Genomic DNA, 23242 nt, shown 5'->3' with positions numbered 1-23242 from the left:
ATTAACACGTTACATTTGTACATTTCAAAAGTGTCATGTCAGCATTTCTGAAATGACACAGTGAATAAGCTAACTTTGCAATCTAGAGGTTGAGAGGATGGTCGATGGCGTGTCACTTTGGAGAGACGCCTGCCAAGTTGTAGATCAACAAACAACAAAACCAGTTGTGTTTTAGCAGACTATCACTGCTTTTTAGAAGGACCAGTGTGTTGAACTTAGTGGAATATATTGGCAGAGATGGAATATAATAAAAGTATCTTTTCTTTATTGTATAAATGAACAATTGTGTTTCCGTTACCTCAGAATGAGCTGTTTATATCTACACACAGAGTGAGTCCTCTATCAAAGAGTTTGCCATGTTGTTCTACAGTAACTAAAAACGGATAAACCATAGACTGGCTTTAGATAGGTCCATCCACATTTTCACGTCACCCTCCGTAGTTCTTAGACAGGAGAAGTTTCTGTTGCTTGCAATCTGTGACCTCATGGCTTGATGCCACTAAATCCTACACACTACACCTTTAAGCCTCCAAACATGGGTGTTTCTCAGTGAACTGTCGTTGCTATTATTGCCATGAAAAGTGGTTGCTTTTTACTGAGACATTGCCATGTTTCCTGCTAGGATATTGCCACAAAAGGTGGGTATTTTTAGCCAAAACAAGATCTTTCCAAAACCATAACCAAGTGTTTTTTGTGCCTAAACCTAACCACACATCAATGTTTAAGTTTCAACATATCCGGTAATAATAACATACAAATGTAACGTATCTGTGGTTTGCATAAACATACAACACCAACATTAATTCTGGTGAATGGGCTGCAAAGAAAAGAACAGACCATACAGCGGTGCGTATCATAGAGATGATCATAGTTGGCTAAATTGTTTCTAAAGCTCTGATGTATTTGTTGTCTATTTTTTCAGTTCTTTATGTTCAGTCGTTCAGTAGTGGATACTCTTGAATTCAAGAACTGTGATGCCTTGTTAGGATCTAACAATGGTTACCGATCTAATATCCCTGCATCTCTTGTCAGAATCTCTTTCAGAGATGTACCGACCGGCCATGGGGGCACTCGTGGTGCTGCTCTGCTCTTCACTCTCGGTAAACGGAGGGAAAGTCTTGGTGTTCCCCTTTGATGGAAGCCACTGGATCAACATGAAGGTCCTCGTTGAGGAGCTTCACTCCAGAGGTCACGATGTCAGTGTGATAAGGACATCAGACAGCTGGTACATCAAGCCGGAGTCCCCGTACTACAAGTCCATCACCTGGGATTTGCCCAGTGGTTTTGATGAGAAACACTTTGGGTCTTTTGCAACGACACTGATGAACATGAGACGGAAAGGTGCTTCACTTTGGGCTCGTATATCTCTGGAGTATGAAGTGGTGGAACAGTTCTATCAGATTCATACATGTGTGATTAGGATGGTGGAGGAGATGTTTCAGAGTACCAAACTGATGCAAAGCCTCCGTGATGCCAAATATGATGTGGTTCTGACGGACCCTGTGACTGGTGGAGGGGTGCTTCTGGCTCACCGTTTGGGTCTTCCACTGGTTTTTAATGCGAGGTGGACTATTCAGGGTGAGGCGCATGCTGTAATCGCACCTTCTCCACTCTCCTACATCCCTGTGGCAATGAATGAGCTGACTGACAAGATGACGTTTGCCGAGCGAGTCAAGAACTTACTTTACTATTTCTTCTTATATTTTCATATTTGGTGTGTCACAGAACCCAACTACAAACCATTCGTCCATCGTTATTTTGGAAATGATGTCTACTACATGGAGCTGTTTCAGGCAGCAGACATCTGGCTGATGAGGAATGACTTCACATTCGAGTTCCCACGACCCACAATGCCAAATGTCGTATACATGTCAGGATTTCAGTGCAAACCCTCCAAGCCCCTTTCGAAAGAACTAGAAGACTTTGTCCAGAGCTCTGGTGAACACGGCGTCATCGTTATGACGTTGGGAACTCTGGTGGCCGACCTTCCTGATGACGTCACCGAGGAAATCGCAGCTGCTTTCGCACAACTTCCTCAGAAGGTGATCTGGAGGCACAAAGGAAAAAGACCATCCACACTTGGCAACAACACCCTACTGGTGGACTGGCTGCCCCAAAACGACCTCCTGGGTCACCCCAAGACCAGAGTGTTTGTGGCTCACGGAGGCACCAATGGAATACAGGAGGCCATCTACCACGGCGTCCCCCTCGTCGGTTTGCCCCTAATGTTCGACCAGCCCGACAACCTCTCCAGGATGAAAGCAAGAGGTGTGGCCAAAGTCATGGACATCGCAACCGTAAACAAAGACAACTTCCTGGAGGCGCTGAAGGAGGTACTCTACAACCCAACCTACAGGGAGAAGATGAAGGCGCTGTCCAACCTGCAGAGAGACCAGCCCATGAAACCACTGGACAAGGCCATGTTCTGGATCGAGTTTGTCATGAGGCACAAAGGAGCAGGACACCTGAGGACAGAGTCCTACAAGATGTCTGTGATCCAGTACCACTCGATTGATGTGGTGGTGTTTCTGCTGGCAGTTGTTTTGCTTGTTTTTGCCGTTTTTGTTTCAGCAGTTAAGTTTTTGTGTCGGAGAGTGTTTTGTAGAAGCAAAGTCAAAAAGGAATAATGAATGTAAACTGTCCTGGTCTGTGCACTGCTTGATGAAATATGCTTTTAATGCACATCAGTGAAACACTGCAGCTTGAGTTAAGTGTAATCAGTATTCAGTCCATATCCAGGATTGTTCTGACAGCTTTTTATTTTGAAATTAGATTTTTTTCTTCCTGTTTTGCACTTTTGTAGTTACTGAAACAAAAAGTCATGCTTACCAAGCTAGCAGGGAACGTTCCCACAACATTGGCTAATGTTACCTAGAAGTTGCAGTAATGTTTTAAAAGAAACATTTTAATCTAATGTTCAAAGAACATTTTAAAGATATTTATTTTTTTCCAAAAATGTCCGTATATGGTTAAATGCTGACTAAGACATAACGTTTTAACTTGCTGAGGATGTTTTGGTGATGTTGAGAGGTGACAAATCATTGAATGTTTTTTCTATAGTATGTTCCCACAGTGTTACATGGGAACAAAGGAAGAACGTTTTCAAAGATTCTGAACATGTTATTGATTACAGAACATTTTTTTGTTGAAAATGTACTTTACTGTGATACATTAACAACGAAAAATGTGTTAACATTTTTGCTGTTCATAGAAAACGTTACCTTAACTTTAAAAAGAACATTCTGAGAACTAAAAGAAAACTTGCAGCTGAAAACATTTCTAAAACATCACATTGGTTGCATTGTACCATTCACAGTACCTTTTTAGAACCAAAAATTGCTGTCCGTTTGCTAGTTTGTTCAGTTCTGTATCAAACATCTCATGATTTGTTAAAGTCTGAATCTGAATGATGGGTTTCTTTGCTTAAAGCGTCACTTTATTCGTTGATATGAGTTACCCAGTGATGAAAATCTGTGTTCATATTCTTCATCTATTGAAAAAAACACAATTCATTTTTTTGCTAGTGATTTATGTGAGCATTCAGGGCAGAAATCTACCATTACAATATTTGTTTTGTTGTTTTTAACATAAATGGGTTCTGGCATTATCTCTGTCAAATACAGGATAATTAATAAAATAAAGGGTGACATATTACATCCCTGTGTGTTTTTGCAGTAGAGCCTGGCAGCTTATTGGTATCTCCTTACACTCCTTATAGAGATGAATTAGTTTTGGTTAACTGTCATCAGGTTCTCACAGGCTACTGCCATTGTGTTTGAGGTTTCTGTTTACTTCTCAATCATTTACTTTTTTACATCAGGAAGGTGGCAAGAAAACAATGTAAAAATTATTTAATTCTTACTATTATTATTTATAGAGAATTATCAAATAAATACTGAAAATATCGAGAAAACTATGGTTATAATTACTATAATAAGACATTAAAAATTAGGTTAAAATATATGTTTAAATTTATTTATCTTTTTGGTTTAATTTTAGCATTTTTTGTGGGAAATTGAATGTTTTTTTTTTTTTACTTTTAGTCTTTTTTAAAACTTTTTTTACTCATAGGACTTTGCCATTGTTTGATTTTTCTTGTTCATTTCCTCCATTCACTGACTGTTTTATATCAAGTTAGCTTTTTAAAGGTAATTTTTGGCCTTTTTTTGGACACACATTTGTAGCTGCCCTTCATTATTTGCTGTCATTTCCCTTTTTTAAAATACAATTTCAGTCTAGCTGGATGCCACGGTGTTCCTGAGTTGATTAGGGGGTGATTCAGATCACCTGTTGTGCAGGTGTGGGGACTGATTCCTGATTGGGCCAATCAGAGTGTGACGATCCCCCTTTTCACAGAGCTTAAGAGAGGTGAAGAAACTCTCACGACACTCTTTCCTCTGTTTACTGCACACTTCATGTCAGAAGACACTCACACACGAGCTCTGTAGGTGCTTCAGACTTCAGTGCTGTCTTTTACTGTTTGAGGAAAAGTTTGTGGATCCTGAAATCTCAGTGCAGGAAACACTCAAGAAACCCATAGCACAAAGTCACCTGTATCTGGGCTTTTCTTTGTGTTTTTATGCAAAAGTTTTACTCGCCTTTAGATAACCCTGATGCCCAAGGCTTTATATATTTAGATATGGTGCAAAGTTGCCCATTAATGTTGAATTGCAGCTGCTGCCGCCAGCAGCACCCTCGCTTAATACAAGACACAAAACATGAGAAAATAGAAACCAGAGTGGAAAAATGTCAAAGCTGCTTCTTCATCTTAAGATTTCAGTATCAGTATGGAGTCTAAAAAAGTTCTTTCAAATTCTAAAAAAAGGGACTGGATAATTCATTAAAATATGAACTACGGCACCAATATGAGAAAATATTTTTGTCATCTTATCAAGGAGACGTAATAATCAACAAAACTTTTTATACTGTCATCAAAAATCACAGAAGTCTTCAGCTGTCATTAAAATACGTCTAATGCAACAAAGACATGCTTTAAAAAAACCAAGCGTTCATGTCTATGTGGTTTATTTTTGGACCTTTCTGTGCTGCAGTATATTGCTACTTTTCACCTGACACACACATACATCTGTGACAAAGCAGAATAATCGTAAATAATCAAAGGGTTAAACTCACTGCTGCTGGTCAGAGTAGACAGAGAGGATTCTTCAGTCGGCAGAAAGCGGTCGTCCTGCTCAGTGTTCACGTCTACCTCCCCGTGGTGGACAGAGGAGGGACTGCATGGAGACAAAGACAGAGAGAGACAGACTGAAGATGATTATCACTGTACAGGAAACAGGATGTCATTTCTCACAGAAATAAAAATAAAATGACGGCCTCACGGCCGTATCCTCTCTGTCTGTGAAACGCTTCACACGCTGAAGATCAAGTTCAGATCAGATTTCAAGTTTAATGTCACCAAATCTGACCAAAGACATTTTGATGTCTCAGCGATGTTGATCTTTGAATTCTGGGATATAAAATGTCATCATTTCATCATTTTGGCCAAAAATCTCAATCACAAGATTGAGATGCAAGGACACAGTGGCCTTGACCTTTGACCAAAAACTATATTTCCTTTACTGTTGAGTCAAAGTGGACGTTTGTGCCAAATCTGAGACCTTCTTGAAATATTGCACTCATAAGAATGAGATGGATGCAGGGTCAAAGTAACCTTAACCTTTTAGCCCCAAAATCTTATCAGTTCATCGTCGTCCAAATGAATGTTTTTGCCAAATTTAAAAAAAAAAAAATTCTTCATGTCATTCTTGGGCTATTGCGTTCACAAGAATGAGACATATGCAAGTTCACAGTGACCTTGACCTATGACCACAATAATCTGAACATTTCATTGATGAGTCAGAGTGTAGATTTGTGCCAAATTTGGAAAAAAAATCCTCAAGGCATTCTTGAAATAACAATAAAATGAGACAAATGCAAGGTCACCGTGACCTTAGACCACCAAAATCTAATCAGCTCATCCTTGAGTCCACTAAAACTTTGTACTGGATTTGAAGTAACGTGTTCAAAAGAATGAGACAGATGAGGACATAGTTACCTTGACCTTTTACCTATCACCTCCAAAATCAAATCAGTTCATCCTTGAGTTTAAAAGGATGTTTGTGACAAATCTGAAGAAATTCTCTCAAAACAATCTTGAGATATTGCTTTCACAAGAACAGAACGGACGGACAGCCCAAAAACAAAAACCTCCGGCCACAGCTTTCACTGGCACAGAGGCATCAAAAAAACTCCAAAATTTGTGTAGAAAAGACATGGAAAGAAAGAGAGGAGGGGCGTGGGGCCCACAGAGACCGCATATGCATGGTGCTACGCCCCTGGTCAGAGAATATTTTGGAGGTTTGGATTATTGGACAAAATGAGTCATTTGAAGACTTTGTGCTTTGGAGACGTTTTCAGGGGACCTTTACCTTCTGGGACAGACTCTCTCCTCTCCGCTCGTGCTGCTGGTCTTCAGCCCCCTGTGGCAGGACGGGGGGCTGACGGCGACGGTGCCGAAGGCCGTCTCCAGGTAGCTAAGAGGCAGAGTCCTGTTGACGGGACGGTGAATCTGAGCTCCGCTCCACCGGTTCAGAGCCGCCCTGCTGCCCACGTAGAAGTGAACGAGAGCCGGCACCGAGTCGAAGGCCTCGTCCTCCAGGCTGAACTGGACTCGGGTGTACGTCTCCCCGGACTGAATCACCGTCCTCCTGATGACAAAGTGAAGCGTTTTGTGCTCCCAGTGGCTGGTGAGGACAAAGTCGCCCTGACTGGACTGAGAGTCTCTGACGAGGAAGTCTCCGTGGTTCACCACCAGGCTCTCGGACACCTGAGGAGACATTTCACCCGTTAATGTTGATCATCATGTCTGTGAATATCTTGGATTTCCAAAGAAACTTAATATTGTGTATATTCAATCATCCAACTATTTACCTAAATAATTGTTTTCTGTATAAACACTGCTGCGTAGAGGGAACTCCTCTTTTTGTTTTTGTGTTTTCACAAATTTCAGTAGATTTCCTGAACAAGATTTTGCCTTCAAACTAACTGTTTGTACAGAGCTCCATCTTGTGGTAAAAATACTGCATGACTCTGATGCTGAGGTTTTAAAGGACAAATCCACTAAAAAAAAAAAAGACTCAATTTTTCATTGAAACAGCTGCCAAAGTACCCAATTCAAAAAGTACAAAAAGTAATAAAATAAAATTAAAAACAACTAATGAATGAAATCTTTATCAAAATAGTTGCTTATCAATGTTCTGTCGATAAGTTGATTAAATAATCGACTAAGCATTTTAGCTGGAGTAGCATAAACTATTGGGTAATTTTGTAACAAAACATATTTCAAGCACTCTTCTTTTATGAGAAAAAAAAATTAAAGTAACTTGCAACTAAAATTAGTACTGAAATACCCACTGTGTTTACTTCTCAGGGAAAATACCAGAATAAATCGAGAAGAAAGACTCATATTTGTTTTTAATGATAATAATTAAACACATGGGAAGAAATTGGTTCAAAATGAACTTAAATAATCATGAATGAAAAAGATCTTGTGTGAAAAATATATGAAATGGAGAAGATTATTATGAGAAAAAGAAACCAAATGCATGTGTTTAAAAAAAGAAATGGATGAAATATTTAACATAATATCCAACATGGTACATTAAGTTGTCCTGTAACATGGAATCATTTTATGAAATGTCCTGATTGTTTATTATGCATATTTATTTATTTTTGCTTGGCTTCTTTTAATTAGTTTTTGTTGACTATTTTTTGTATGTATGCTAATAAATAAAAGTACAGTACTCGAGTAAATGCACTTAGGCACTTTCCACCACTGATGCAATGCCCTTGTGTGGATCGTGTGTGTGTGTGTGTGTGTGTGTGTGTGGGGCTGACCTCCCAGGGCACTCGTCCGTGGTACCAGGCGTGGCTCTTCAGGTTGCTGCCGCTCAGCTTCAGCTCCTCCTCCAGCTGCTTCCTCAGTTTCTCCGTCGGCGGTTCGAGCCAGAACTTGTCTTTGGAGAACTTAAAGGGCGTGACGGGCGCACGATCACACGCCAGAACCCGAAGAAACAAACGCAAACAACACAATAACGTCAGTTTCCAGCTTTGGGTTCAAACAGAGACGTTCTGCTGCTTCTCTCTCTTTCCCCCGCCGTCAAAACATGGCAAACAAAGCTCTCTTTTCTTTACAAGAAAAAACTGCTTTAACCCTTTGAAACTTAAGCAGAGAGCGCTGATTTTGGTCAGACAGAGAAGAAGGCAACAAGCAACTTAACAAGACATGCCCAAAAAGTTAGCAAAAAGTCGACGACAAAGTTATAATAAAAATGAAAAACACAAAAATATTAAAAAACACTAAAAATACACGCACAAAATATTAAAAATATTAAGTATTGTTATTGGGATTGTTCCCAGCTTTATGGATAATTTTTTCATAATTCTTCCCATTTTTAGGATTTTTTTTTTTTTTTGACACCTTTTACTAATTTTTGGGAATTTTTTGGGACATTTCCTTTCAACTTGCTTTTACTTTCCCTAAATTTCTGAAAGAAGTCAATTTGTTTAGGTTTCAGAGGGTCAAACAGCTTGTGAGAGGTTGTGAGAGACCATCCAGGTTTCGAAGGGTTAAATCTTGGTCCTCTGAGTGAACGAGCACTGCGGGCAAATCTGCTCAGCCTTTTTCAGCTCTGTTTTTGTGTGTGAATGTGTGTAACGGAGGGCCGGGGGGGTGAGGAGGGACAGCTCTGGCATTCCCACACTGGCATCCACACTGGCGACACCAGGGGCCCGAGAGCCAGACCCAAAGCTGGAGTCTTGGCCTCGTCGTCTAGGCAACGTCATTGTGCGATGGGGGTCATCACTCAGTGGCGCTTTGTCTGACGCGTCTTTATACAAACACCAAAAAGAAAAAAAACAAAAAACGTTGATACTGTATATCAAGAGTTCACACTGACGACGGACTGGGAATGCTTTTGTTTGGACACACACACACCACACACACACACACACACACACACACACACACACACACACACACACACACACACACACACACACACACACACTAGTTACTGTTATTACACTGTTTTATCGGTGACATGTTTTTCTTCTCCCGGACACCTCCCACCCCTCGCTTTCTGACAGAATGGTTTGTTCCACTGGGCTGTGAATCAAGGGCTGGGCACCCGGCCAGGACCACTTCAAAACAACATACGTGTGTGTGTGTGTGTGTGTGTTTCAAGGAGGTGGGGAGGGGGGCTGGAAGCCCCTAATGAATAGCTTTAATTTCATTAGCATTATCATTCATTGCCAGCTTGTCCCTTTCAGGCGAGTGTGTTTGTCAAGTATCCAATTATAAGTCAATGAACTGGAAATTCTCTCGCTCTCTGTGTCTACTTCCACCTTTTCCAGGCAGAGCCGTCGGCCGAATCAAGGCCGCAGCGGTTGCCAATGGCAACCGCACCAGCTTCAAAGTATTTCCCCGCAGAGGACGGCATTCCCAGAGTCCTCTCTGTCACCCCTCCTGATTGAATTAGAGCGTGTGAGGCATCCGAGACCTCAGCCCCGGATGTTTTTAGAAATGGCTCCAGTTTTAAATAATAAATAAAGTTTGAAAAATAAAAAAAAAGCCCTACAGGTTGTTCTTTATCAGAGGAGGCAGAGGCCTTTTCTGTTTTTTATTTTTTTATTTTTTACCTCCCCAATATATTTCCTTTGAGCCTCCCTGAGTGACTCAAAAATACATGAAATGTTTGTCCCACATGATGCATTCAAGAATTGCAGAAAATCTGATACTTCAACAATAATTTCCATTTTTAGCGGTTTCTTGCTATTATATATGGTGTAATTTTGGCCAATTTTATTTTTTGCAGGCCTACACAGGTTTGGAAGGCATGTTTAAAAAAAAAAAAAAAAAAAAAAAAATCACAAAGAAAAAAAATCTGCAGAAATCTCTAATGGCAAAAAATGAATTCCTTTTTAAAAAAAATCTGATTTTTTTTTTAAAGAAAAAGAAATCACCGATTGTTTTAAAGGAAGAAAAAAAGCCAACAATTTAAAAGCAAAATAAAATCACCAAAACATTTCAAGAAAAAAAAAAAAATTTGAAAAGAAAACAATTGCAAAAACTTCCAAATTGTTTCATGAAAGCATTTGTAAGTTTGTACTATTTACTAAAAACTACTAATATTTTTTAACATTTAGAAAAAGTTATTGAGGGGTTAAAAAGGTGCCACAGAGAACAGGGAGTGTTGTCTGACAGGAGGAAGAGAGAAAAGCAGCATCACTGCAGGGAGGAAGCACCTTTAGCGAGATAAAGAGTGATGCATGATAGATTTTAGATTTGGAGTGATGAAGAGGAAGCTCACCTTCACATATTCTCCGCTGCTGTCTGTCAACTCCTGCCGACTGCAAAACAACACAAACAACATAAAGAGTGATTGTTGCCTCTGCAGCTCGTCAATCATCAGGGCTTTTCTGGTCAACAGATGTTTAATACCTTAATTTTATTCACAGCACTGTCATTTGGTACGAAATATGATGAAAATTGTCATTTATTGAGAATTTTCTGCATTTAAAAAAGAATTTAAATTAGAAGTGTATCAATTTAACAATGTATCTGCTTTGTTTTTAGTGTTAGATAATATGTATTTATTTTAAATAATAATGATGATGATGGTAAAAAAAATAATGATGATGATATTAAAAAATAATGATGATGATGATATTAAAAATAATGACGATGATAATAATAATAATAATAATGCTGATGATGATAAAAATAATACTGAATGATGATGATGAAAATAAAAAAATGATGATGATGACAATAAAAAATGATGATGATAATAAAAAATAATGATGATGATGATGAAAATAAAAAAATAATGATGATGATAATAAAAAAATAATGATGATGATGAAAATAAAAAAATAATGATGATGATAATAAAAAATAATGATGATGATGATGAAAATAAAAAAATAATGATGATGATAATAAAAAATAATGATGATGATGATAAAAATTATGATAATGAAAATAAAAAATGTTTATGATTATAAAAATGAAATAAAAATAATGATGATAAAAAAATATGATAATAAAAAAAATAATAATGATAAAAAAATAGATAATAATAATAATAAATAATAAAAATAATGATGATGATGTCTATATATATGCACATGTACATACATGTACATACATATATACACATGTATGTATGTATGTATGCATTATAAGAAACAGGCAAATGAAATCTCCACATTCCACCCAGTTATTTTGTAAATGCATATCAGTTCCAAATATTGATTATCGTTCTCGTTAACTAATTATTGGTAAAAAAAATATCGGCTGCTGTTAAATTGAAAAATTACTCGAATCTTATAAAACAAAAAACACCTGGGAAACTGCATAGAAGAGTCTGAAGCTTTGGAAGGCGATTCTCTGTCTGTGCTGTAGCTTCGTTTCTTTTTCGTTGTGTTTAAAATGTTTAAACTCTGCGGTGCTCTTCCCCGCGTATATGTGACGGTGACAGGTTCACCTGCACTTGACCTTGACCTTCCTGTGCAGTTTGATCGGCATCAAACGCATCGCTGCAACGACAGCCTTCCCTGCTTTCTGCACAGCCTTTAGACTAAAGCCAGATTTTTAGAAAAACAGACCTCTGACTTTCCCTCACCAGATTTTAATCAGTTCACAAGATTGAGAGGGATGCAAGCTCACAGTGACCTTGACCTATGACCACAAGAATCTGGAAAATTCAACAATCCAATCAATCCAATCCACAATCCAAGTCCAAGTGAACATTTATACCAAATTTTAAAAAATCCCTGAGTAATACTTTTCACAAGAATAAGACACATGCATCATTCATAGTGACCTTGACCTATGACCTATGACCAAAAGACAATTCAATGATGTGTCCAAGTAAATATTTGCACCAAACTTGGGAAAATTGCCTCAAGGCATTAAGATATCGCATTCATGAGAATGAGACGGTTTGAAAGCTCACAGTGACCTTGACCTATGACTACAATCATCTGGAAAATTCATCAATGAGTCAAAGTGAACATTTGTATCAAATATTTTTTTAAAATCCACAAGTCCTTGAGAAATTGTGTTCACAAGAATAAGACGCATGCCAGTTCACAGTGACCTTGACCTATGACCTCTGACCAAAAGAATCTAAACAATTCATTGATTTGTCCAAGTAAATATTTGCACCAAACTTGGAAAAATTACCTCATTTGTAAAGATATTGCTTTCATGAGAATGAGACAGTTGCAAGCTCACGGTGACCTTGACCTATGGCCACATGAATCTGGAAAATTAATCAATTTGTATCAATTTAAAAAAAAAAAAAATCTACAAGTCCTTGAGAAATTGTGTTCACAAGAATAAGATGCATGCCACTTCACAGTGACCTTGACCTATGACCGCTGACCACAATTCATTGATATGTCCAAGTAAATATTTCCACCAAACTTGGGGAAATTACCTCAAGGCATTGAGATATCGCCTTCATGAGAATGAGACCGTTGCAAGTTCACAGTGACCTTGACCTTTGACCTATGACCACCAAAATCTATAGATATTGTATTTGTATTAAGATTCAGTACTTGTTGAAGTATTAGTGTGTTTAGGGCAGAACAGGGTGTTTTTCAGTCTGTCTGTCCTGTTGCACAACTCTCTGACAGCAGCAGTGTGTTAAAGCGACACCACCCAGCAACAGCGTCTCACACAACAAACTCCTGAGGGGAGGACCGGGAATATTTCTGCTGCTGTGTGAAACCTCATATCTGCAAACAGTCTGATCATCAGACCTGAAGCAGAGGAAGCCTCTTTTCTCCCCCGACGTGCATCCACTGATCACAGCAGCTGGCTCCTCGGCAGGTCTGACGGCTCAGGGAGCCCCAAAACTCAGCTGCGCTCACCGAGGAGCACAAACACTCTGGACTGATGTCAGAAAAAGAGGAAAAACAAAGTGCAGTTGCGTGGTTTCCCTCTGACAGCAGTGATGTGTCGTGTCAGTGAAACTGCATGTTGGCAATGAGGAACTTTTTTTTTTTTGTCAGGGGGGTCAGTCTGTTCTTCCTCAACATGCTGCATATTTCCATGAGTAACGTCAGGGGAGGTGACCTTTTGTTCCCAAACACAAACTATGACAGCACACACACACACACACACACACACACACACACACACACACACACACACACACACACACAAACACACACACACACAAGTGAAACATGCTGCATGAGAAACTCCCTGACTGTCAAAAGCTTCACTCAGAGGCCTCGTGTGCAAACTTTCCAAAAAATTTCCTGAGTTGAAAATGTAGTGTTTTAAACTGTATCTTTTTAAATTATTGTATTATTGTTTTATGTTTTTTTTATGTTTTTATACGCATATTTATTTATTTGATCTATTTAATCATTTATTTATTTAGCTATCTTTTTGTTTATTTTATTTTTTGTCTTTTTACTGTTGTTTTAATTATTGTTTTATATATTTCTTAGTTGAAGTAAACAATTAAAATTTATTATTCAAAATACATATTTTCATTTAATATGTTTTTTTAACCTAATGACATATATATTATTGTAAATTGTTAACTGAATAAATAAAGTGACCTAGAAATAATTTGTTTATTTATTTATTTATTTACTTCCTCATTTATCTAATTATTTATTTATCTTTTATTCATTCTATTTTTTTGTCTATTTTAACCTTGTTTCAATTATTGTAAATATTTATTATTCAAAATACATATTTTCATTTAATATGTTTTTTTTTTAACATAACAGTATTTTTAAATATTGTAAATTGTTATTTCCAGGTCACTGGACATTTATTTATTTATTTTTTTGTCTTTTTACCATTTCTTTAATCTGCTACTACAAAATGAAAAAACGTATTACCAATACAAAATAAACTTGCTTCAAAAATGTTGTGAAATTGTAAAAAATGGCCAGCTGCATGAGTTTAACAGCTACCAGTCGTCCCTTTGTCAACAAGCTTCTAGGACAAGTCATTCACCTCAAAACGTGGTTTTGTTTTCATGTATCTCTGACAGATTTATTCCTCCTGATCCTCTGAAGTACAGCTGCAGATATCAGTGAACCTCCCTGCCGTTAAATAACGAGTGTTTTTCTGTCGTGGTCACAAGCTGCTCTGTGAGCCCAGCGAGGGGGAACTCCCTCCGCCCGGGGGCCACGCTCCCCAAACCAGCATCAAATTTTACAGCACTTCCTGCTCCTTCAGCCAGCAACTCTTACACCACCACATAACATCTAAACACACACACACACACACACACACACACACACACACACACACAGACACAGAGACACACACACACACACACACACACACACACACACACACACACACACAGACACTCGCTGTGGTTCAAAGCGCCCATCATAACCCAAAACAAATGTGTCGGCGGCTGCTGAGGTTTATTACAGAGAGCTGAACACAAAGTGGAGGAAAGACACACAGTCGGAGGCATTTTAAAAGAAGGTCACAGTTAGCCTCAATAACTTCTTCTGCTCCGACTGATTCATAAAGTGACAAATAGAAGAAGTGCGATCAGGTCTGGAAACCACCAGCTCAGATGCTCCGAAACTGGTCAGCTGGTCAGCGACAAACAAAAGTTCCTTATTACATTTGGGGTCCACCGATATTTTTTTTTGAACCGATACCGACTGTTGGCAGTTTATGAGGCCGATAACTGATATTTGGTGCCGATATTTTACTAACAAACTCCAACACAAAACTTTGTCTAAATGCCTTTTGCAAATGCTTTTAAATGAATTAATTTTGTTTTTATCTGCAGCAGTCCTTCAGGGAACCAGGAGGAATAAATCTGTCTGAGATGCATGAAATGTATTCATTTATTTATCTATCTTTTTATTCATTAATTTTTAAACAATTAATATTTATTTTTCAAAATACAGATTTTCATTTAATATGTGTTTTTTAACCTAATGATATATTTAATATTGTAAATATTGTTAAGTTATTTCTAGGTCACTTTATTTATTTATTTATTTATTTATTGATCTATTTATTTATTTATTTATCTATCTATCTATCTTTTCATTTATTTTATTTTTGTCTTTTAAACCTAATTTATATTATTGTTTTATGTCTTCATTAGTGAAAGTAAACAATTAACATTATCATTCAAAATACATATTTTCATTTAATATGTGTTTTTTTTTTTTTTACCTAATGACATTTTTAATATAGTAAATTGTTTCTAGGTCACTTTATTTATTTATTATATTTTATTGTATTTTATTTATGAAACAGGCTGCTGCATCTGCCAAAAAAAACCCTCTTATCACTATTCTGACTGAAGCGCAGCTCAAATTCCTCCTCTTATGTAACATACAGTCCGGTCCAGTTTCAGCCTGCACCCCTCCATATAACACGCGCGCGCGCGAGCACACACACACACACACACACACACACACACACACACACACACACACACAGCCTGCAGACCCACTGACTGTTGTGGCGCCAACTGTTGTTTACTACTCAGAAGCCTTTCATGTTTGTTTGTTTTTTGGCATCAAATCCAAAAAACGCAGGAGGAAAATGATTCCAGTTCAAATATTTAGAAACTTACAGAAAACTCCCGGATCACTTTAACACATCGCATTCGTCCTCTAACAGATCAACACCGCCGACTTTATATGAATAAAAATTGATGTAGTCATTAGTATAACTTCTCTCACCTCCGCTCCGCCTCCCCGCGGCGGGCTGACGCGCACTGAACGTCCCCGACTTCACACATGTTCTCCCGGACAGTCCGAGCCGCTCTGCCGCGCGCTGAGAGCCAGCTGACGGACTGAGGCTGAGCGGCAGGCAGGGAGCTTACTGCGCATGTCCGCTACTGCAACTAACCAGCAGTATTTCACAGTTTTTTGAGATGGTGATCCCTGTCATCAGGCATCATCAGGGTTTAAAAATTAGTGATGTTAGAATTTTAGAGAGGCCTAAAATGTGTGACTGTGGCAGAAAATATTCATTTTATTTGACAAAAAATGATAATCCTGCAGACGTGTGTGTGTGTGTGTGTGTGTGTGTGTGTGTAAGGGGGCGATTGTTATTTACAGGTTGCCTTAATGGGTTAAACACACTCAGCTGTATGTGGTTTTATTTTGAAGCGAGAGACGTTGGAGGGTAACATGAGTTTGTCTTTAAGACTTTATGCTATGACAAAGACTTTTCATGTTTTTTTATTTAAAAGCTTAAAAACCGTTTTTAGGGACGAGAGGACAACAAACTACACAGAGACACTTTTAATGTCCTTTACTAAAGACAAAGACACTTAAAACTAACACCACACACAGCTGAGTATGTATAACCCATCGAGGCAACCTGCAAATAACAACCGCCCCTCACCGACCCCCTCACACACACACACACACACACACACACACACACACACACACACACATCTGCAGGCTTATGAGCAGCCTAGTTTAAAGTAGCTACAGTGGTCCAAACTGATGTTAAAATGCATCATTTTTTGTCAAATATGTGAACATTTTCTGCCACAAGGCAAAATTTTAGCCCCCCCTTACAAATTCGGGACCTCACTAATTTTTAAAGCCTAGTTACGTCTTAATGAAATAAGACTTCAAACTAAACAAGAATTAACAGGATTTTTTTTCAGAGCTGCTTTTAAGCGTCAATACTTTGAACTGAAGTGTGTAAAGCAGGTTTAAAAAAAAAAAACATAACAAACCACAGACTAATTTTGGAAGCATCTTTCTGAAAGTGTAATGAGTCCACTTTCTCACCTTTCGAAACGCCCCTCTTCCTGCCAGCCGCTCGCAGTCTTTGTGGTTTCCTGTGACCTTGTGACACATCGCTGCCTCTCTGTTTGGTCGCCCACGTGGCTGGGAGCCGCTTCAGTGATCGGGTCCATCGGCACATACACATCCTGCGCCGAGGCCGCTTTGGGGATGTTAGTTGGCATGTTTGAGGTTTCTAAAGCGTCCCCGCTCCTTAACGAGGACCCCTGGTTCTTAATGGGGTCCGCTGGAGGGTCTCTGGAGTGAGAGGTCAAAGGTGACGCCCGGCTGGGTGTCGGGGTGGCGGGCAGCGGCCGGGCGAGGACATGCTGCTCCAGGCTGGTCAAACTGAGGCTGGACATGGCGCTGAGCAGAGGGGAGTCTCGGACATGCTCCCCCGCCTTCCACTGGCTCTGCCCTCCACTCTCCTCCTCCTCCTCCTCTTTCTTCTTCTTCTTCTTCTTCAGCCCCGTGCTGCTCTTCTGCCTCTGGCTGCGCGGCACCGTGCCCACGTGTGTGTACATCTCAGTGGAGCGGGCGTAGCTGGGGCTGTGCAGACAGTCCGCCATGTCATCCACCACTTGTTCCTCCGCGGCCGATTTGGCACCGTCGAGGCTGCCATCGTGCTGCGGGACCGCCTTAATGTTGGCGTCCTTCTCCGACGGGCGGCGGATGGAGATGTTAGTGAGGCTCCCGAACCATTTGAAACCTGGAGAGCAGGAGGAAGTTAACGAAGGTTGACGGAAACTCATCATGTTTTTAGAGTTAGTCTCATTTAATGAAAGCGTGAAAACAGATATTAATTTTTTCACAAATAACAAATCGAGTGATGGAAGGATGGCGGACGTTGGTGTTCCCTCATCCAAAAAAAAAAAAAAAATACAGAATTTTTCCATTGGATTTTGGATTAATACAGAAAATAAACTCTGTGGCAAAAGTTTATGATGCCTAACCCTTTTGGACCAAAAATGAAGCCACAAGCAGCTTAACAAGAAATGGCCCAAAATAAGCCAGAAACTATTAAAAACAACAAAAATGAAACCAGATAAAAAAATAAGCAAAATAACAGAAAAAAAGGCGCTTCAAAAAAACAAAAAAAGAGGGGTTTTTTTGTGTTGTTGTCTTTTATATAATTTTAAATAACTGTTTTATCTTTGTCTACACTTCTGCTATTTCTAATGATCTTCTTTGAAATTTTTAAAATCATTTTGTAATAGATTTAATCTTTTATATTTTTTCTTTGATTACAAACCTCTATCTTTTATGATATTTTTATATTTTATTGCTCCATAAATCACTTTGAATTGCCCTCATATATGAAATGTGCTAAACAAATAAAGCTGTGTTGCCTACCTCACCTTCATCTGGACCCAGTTTTGTCCTTGTACTGCTGAATCTGCCCTCTGTGGGTCACTGAGGATTATTTAAAGTCATGATCTAAAACTTCTTTATGGTTTTTTTTTAGAAAAATGAATTGACATTTCCTCACTTCCTGTGATCTGTCTGTGTATCCGGCTGCTCTGCAGGTCTGAATGTTGACACACTCTGATGAGAGATTCTGAACGATGAAGTGCAGGAACTGACTGACTGCTGTTTCAAAAGATGACGCTCAGAAAGACAGGAAAGTACAGCGCGTTAACCTTGGTGTCCATTATTACACCCACCTGCTTATTCCTGCTCAGGGTCGAGGTCTGGTCTCCCTCTCTGACAGACGTACATTAAACAGACCATTATATAATAAGAGACCTTAAGTCACCAGTGAGACCAGCAGCTGCAAACATTTAATTTTCACGTTGTCCTCTGAAACACAGAAAATGTTTTCTTTGCCTCGGAGTCATCTGAGGAATGTTGTTGTACCCTCATCTGCTGAAACTCTCATCGTTTCTATTCTGAACTGCAGCCCCTCCCCCGAGATCTCAGCAGTGTTTGATTATGTTTCTGCCCCGGGGACCTATTCGACTCTAAAAACACTGACGGATATTTGTTTCCTCAGCTAAATATAGACTGACGGTTTTGAGAACGGGACAGAGGGGAGATGATGGAGGTGCAGATGCAAAATGCAAAAGTTGCTTTTTTTAAATTCCAAGAGTTATGGAGTCCTGATGACTTCCACAAAATGTTTTCATCTTACAGAGAAAGTACAGAGATCAGACCAAATGCAAAGCAAATTTTTTTGCACGGCACGATTACACACAGTTAAAGCAAAGACGCAAATAGACTGGAATGCAAGTCAAGCGCCACATAAAGACGTGAATTCACATGAAAATTAGTGTCATCAAAGCCTGTTAGGGGCAAGACCATGTCACTCTTCAAACTTGTTTTGTTTTGTTTTTTAAGTTTTAAAATGTAGCATGCTAACTGTTAACCCTTTGAAACCCAATCCAAACTGGCCTAATTTCTTTGCATAAACAGCGGAAGAAGGCAATGAGCAACTCAAGAGGGAATGGCTTCGAAATTAGGAGGAAATTGATTTGAAAAAGCATAAGAAGTTCACCTGAGAGTTAGCAAAAAAAAAATTAAAAAATTAAATAATTTTATTAGATAAATAATAATTCAATAAAATTAATCTAATTATTAATATAATTCACAGTACCTACCTTTTTGAAAATAGTTTTCTAAATCTAATAATTTCTTATAGTTTGCGGGACATTTCTTGCCAAGTCACTTATTGACCTTTTCTCCTATATCTTTGGAAGAAATCAAACCAGTTTGTTTAGAGTTCAGACGGTTAAGATGCTGCTTTCATGCTGCCTAATGGTAAAATGCTATAAAAACAATGTTTACGGTGTAAAAAGCAGCATTAGAAGCAATACTTCCATCAGACCTCGAGGAAACTTCTTTTATTTTTTGTAATTTTGTCTTAATCGTGTGGTTTACCAAATATGCACACTCTATATTCCCCTCTGGCGTCAGTTTTGGATGCTCAGAGACGACATGTGAGTTTACGTTACATGCCGGTTTGTTCTCATACCGAAGTTGTCAAACACTGCTGCTTTTGCAGTGATTTTGGTGTGAGATCCAGACGCCAAAAGCTAATTTTCACGGCAGTATGATACGCCACTAGACATCATCAGCTGAGAGCAGACAGAACCGTTCGCGGTTTTTACTGCGCGTCTCTGGAGGCCAGACAGCACCTGCCATAGCTGCATGATATGCAGACAGGCAGAATCAGTTGAGAACGCAGCTGCAAGAAATCTGTCATGTCTGCACAATATGCTGCTGAACGGCATGAAAAGCTGCCAGTAACAATGTCAAACAGGGACAGGAAGGAGGGAGGGATCCAGCAAACCCCGGCTCACATGCAGGAGTCCGGTGTTTGTTTCCCGTCTGAATGTGATGTCCTTTTTTCTACACTTTACGACGTACCTGCTTCTCCTAATCCTAACCATCCGTGCCAGCATGTGCGCATGTTGACGTCCTGACATTGGTTGCCATGTGCTTTTGTTACATGCAGCGTAATCCCACAGTTTGCATTTTGTTGACATCACTGAAAAATGTCAAACAGCAGGTGCAGAGGAATACCTAAAGAGTAATATGTAGACGCAGAAGTCCACTTCAAGGCGGCAACATGTGATGACTCAGGATGAGAAAGTGTTGGGCTCACACAGACGCTAAAAACATGCAGTGTGCGTCAGAATCAGAATGAAAACGGACTCTCTGGATCTGTCTACGCACTGGACTCATACATTAACCTGATATCTGACTCACAAAAAGACAACTTAGAGTAAAATTTCCCAAAATGCTGATGTGTTACTGTAATTGCTACATACATGTAAAGAAAATACAGTGTCAAGAGTTTTTGTCAGAGATTTTTTTGGCTGTAACAAGTGGGAGGTGACCTCCACCCATCGATCGTTGTGATTCAGAGACAGTGAGTCACTTTTTAAGGACACTGTAAAAGTAAAAGCATCAACCTGTCTATGAAATTAAAACTTTTACAGATTAAAGATGCTTTGACGTCCTGTAAAGACTAGCGGCACAGTGAATTTGTTTACTGTCCTAAAGTTTCTAACCAGACTGAATGACCGTCCTTCAGAGGCATGATGGGTAAAATTCGGCTTTAAATAGTGAGCGAGTGTGGGGTCAAGCAGCAGCAGAAGAGCAGCACAGTGAGCTGTTGTCCCGTCCGCAGACACTCGCTGTCTTTTCTTAAACTCTGCACTCGGCCGGGCCGCTGACCATTCACCCCGCACAAAGACACGTCTGTGCGTCATTTACAATGCACCAACTAACTGTTTATGTGTGGAACAAAGAGCCAACAACCACACGCACACACACACGTACACACACACACACACAGTGAGACAAGTGTCAATAGATCACTGTCTTTTATGGCATTACACAAATAAACTTGCATCAGCCTCTTTACACCCTGACTCATCATGTAACATTATCTCTGTCTGAACAAGGATTTATTTTCCAGAAGGTGGAAAATAACAGAGTACATCTACTCCAGAGAACTCTACTCAAGTACAGTTTTAAGTTTAAGGTGCTATTCTTAAATATTTACATTTCTTAATACTGTACTTTTTGCTGAACTTCACTGACATTTGGACTAAATAGTTACTTTTCAGATTTAAACTGCAAATGTATAAAGTTATTATTATTATTATTATTTTATTATTATTATTATTATTATTATTATTATTATTATTATTATTAAATAATCTGTATCTGTTTAAACAACTAAATTATCTGTATTTGTATGTTACAATGAAGAGGGTCCCGAAACTAAAGCCACATTTCCATTAAAACTCTTTTTTTCAAACTTTTCTTTTCTTTCTTTCTTTTCTTTCTTTCTTTCTTTCTTTCTTTCTTTCTTTCTTTCTTTCTTTTTTTCTTTCTTTCTTTCTTTGTTAAATATTGGAGTTTAACCTGTTTGGGCCTCAAACCTGAAACCTTGTGAAGAGTTCAGAGAGGAAATGCGTCTTTTCTGAGGAACTGCTAACAACTCATGGACATCTGAATAAGCCAAAAACTAAAGACGGTTTTTGTTTGAGATCACAAAATTCTCCCAACATTAAAACTGTTTAGCTTAGGAGTAAAACTATAAAAGTTATATAAAATTGAAATACTTTTTATACTTTGAGTACATTTTGCAGATAAATTTTTTTACTTTAGTAGGAATTTGAATGTGGAATTTGAAATGTTAAAATATAATATTATAATAATATTAATACCTTTTCTGAAATAAAAAAATTCATTTACCCTCTAGTATTTGCACCATAAAATACATATAATATATAGGACTTAAAATGTTCTTTTCAGGCTATGAGAACTTCGTATCTTTGTAAATTATTTTAAAATGTCTAATATTTTCTAATGAGGGATATAAACCCCTTAAGTACTCCAATATTGGGTGCAAAAATAATTTTAAAAATATGTATATATTAATAATTATGTATGATACAATATAATACCCACAATAATGATGTTTCTTTGATGATATTTTTGGGAAATTAACCCCCGTCAAATATCCAAGCATTGCAACAAAAAAACAAAACATTTCAAAGTAAAATGTAACTTACTGAGTTTCGTTTGTTCATTGTTCAGACGTTGACTTCCTGATATCTTCGCTCATATAAAACGGCCATAAAAACAGTTAGTGCGGCTTGTTGTGTTGCAGCGTCGTGATAATGAGCCGCGTGCTCTTAACCAACCGAGTGGCTCTGCTTCCTGTCCTCGACACAGCGGAAGCAGTTTGGAGTTGGTTTGATGCAATCAGGTGACAAGTCACTTTCTGACTTCACACTGAAAGTGTGTCAGTCAGTCACTGTGGATGTTTTTCCACAGAGTTTTGACAGGAAGCGGCTTCAAGTTTCCACTCGAAGACAAAAAAAAAAGTCATTTTTCATAATAATTGAATTTTTCAACTTTCTCTAAGAGACCAAAACAAAAAAAATATACTCAAGTTAAGTGTCCACACATGGAAATCAATGCTTTGACATTATCGGGTTGTTCATGATCATCAGTTGAACTCCCCTCAAAGCGAGCACACCCTGACAACGCCACTTTTGTGGAGGAAATATTAATTTCCTTAAGTAATTTTTGTTGGAAAAGCAGCGAAACTGAAATATATACAGTCCAAAAATAAAATGTCATTCTAAAATGTACTTTAAACTTATTTTTGCAAAAACTTAGCAAATTCAGATTCTACTTTTAATGTGCAACGAGTTCATAAGGTATCATTATTACACTGTCTGTCAAGTTTGTTCAGAATGTTATTTTCCAAATTTATCTTGATGACACAAGACTTTTCTAAATAATAAAATGATTTGTTGTCATTGAGTGGTTTGGGAAATTTCCCCAACTTGAAGAGCATCATGTAATCCTGAAGCTGATCTGAGGGCAGGAAGTAAGAGGTTTTAAAACGACAGCAACAACATGAAACACTGATACTATCGAGGCGAGGGAA

The 23242-nt window shown here is 38.5% G+C and overlaps 2 protein-coding genes across 3 annotated transcripts in view; one reads left to right on the top strand and one right to left on the bottom strand.

The window, feature by feature from the left end:
- Positions 1 to 22493, bottom strand: part of LOC121944178 (SH2 domain-containing protein 3C-like) — a 35006-nt gene extending 12513 nt beyond the window's left edge. Inside the window, exons 1-6 of one of the 2 annotated variants that reach the window (XM_042487883.1) lie at positions 22356 to 22493; positions 16834 to 17536; positions 10371 to 10410; positions 7897 to 8025; positions 6429 to 6826; positions 5134 to 5234 (exon numbers count right to left, since the gene is read on the bottom strand). In XM_042487883.1, coding sequence (XP_042343817.1) covers positions 5134 to 5234; positions 6429 to 6826; positions 7897 to 8025; positions 10371 to 10410; positions 16834 to 17396 — 1231 coding nt within the window. In that variant the 5' untranslated portion in view covers positions 17397 to 17536; positions 22356 to 22493. Of the gene's footprint in view, positions 1 to 5133; positions 5235 to 6428; positions 6827 to 7896; positions 8026 to 10370; positions 10411 to 15762; positions 16104 to 16833; positions 17537 to 22355 lie in introns of those variants that run through there. The other variant, XM_042487884.1, reaches the window with a different exon arrangement.
- Positions 766 to 2771, top strand: LOC121944180 (UDP-glucuronosyltransferase 2A1-like). The gene has a single exon (XM_042487885.1). It carries the CDS (start codon positions 996 to 998, stop codon positions 2625 to 2627), a length of 1632 nt encoding a protein of 543 aa, XP_042343819.1. The 5' UTR covers positions 766 to 995; the 3' UTR covers positions 2628 to 2771.
- Positions 22494 to 23242: the final 749 nt, after the last annotated feature.

Source organism: Plectropomus leopardus, chromosome 6 (genome assembly GCF_008729295.1).
Source record: "Plectropomus leopardus isolate mb chromosome 6, YSFRI_Pleo_2.0, whole genome shotgun sequence".
Classification (NCBI taxonomy): domain Eukaryota; kingdom Metazoa; phylum Chordata; class Actinopteri; order Perciformes; family Serranidae; genus Plectropomus; species Plectropomus leopardus.
Note: the sequence above shows the minus strand (reverse complement) of the source record. Positions and strands in the feature narration are given on the sequence as shown.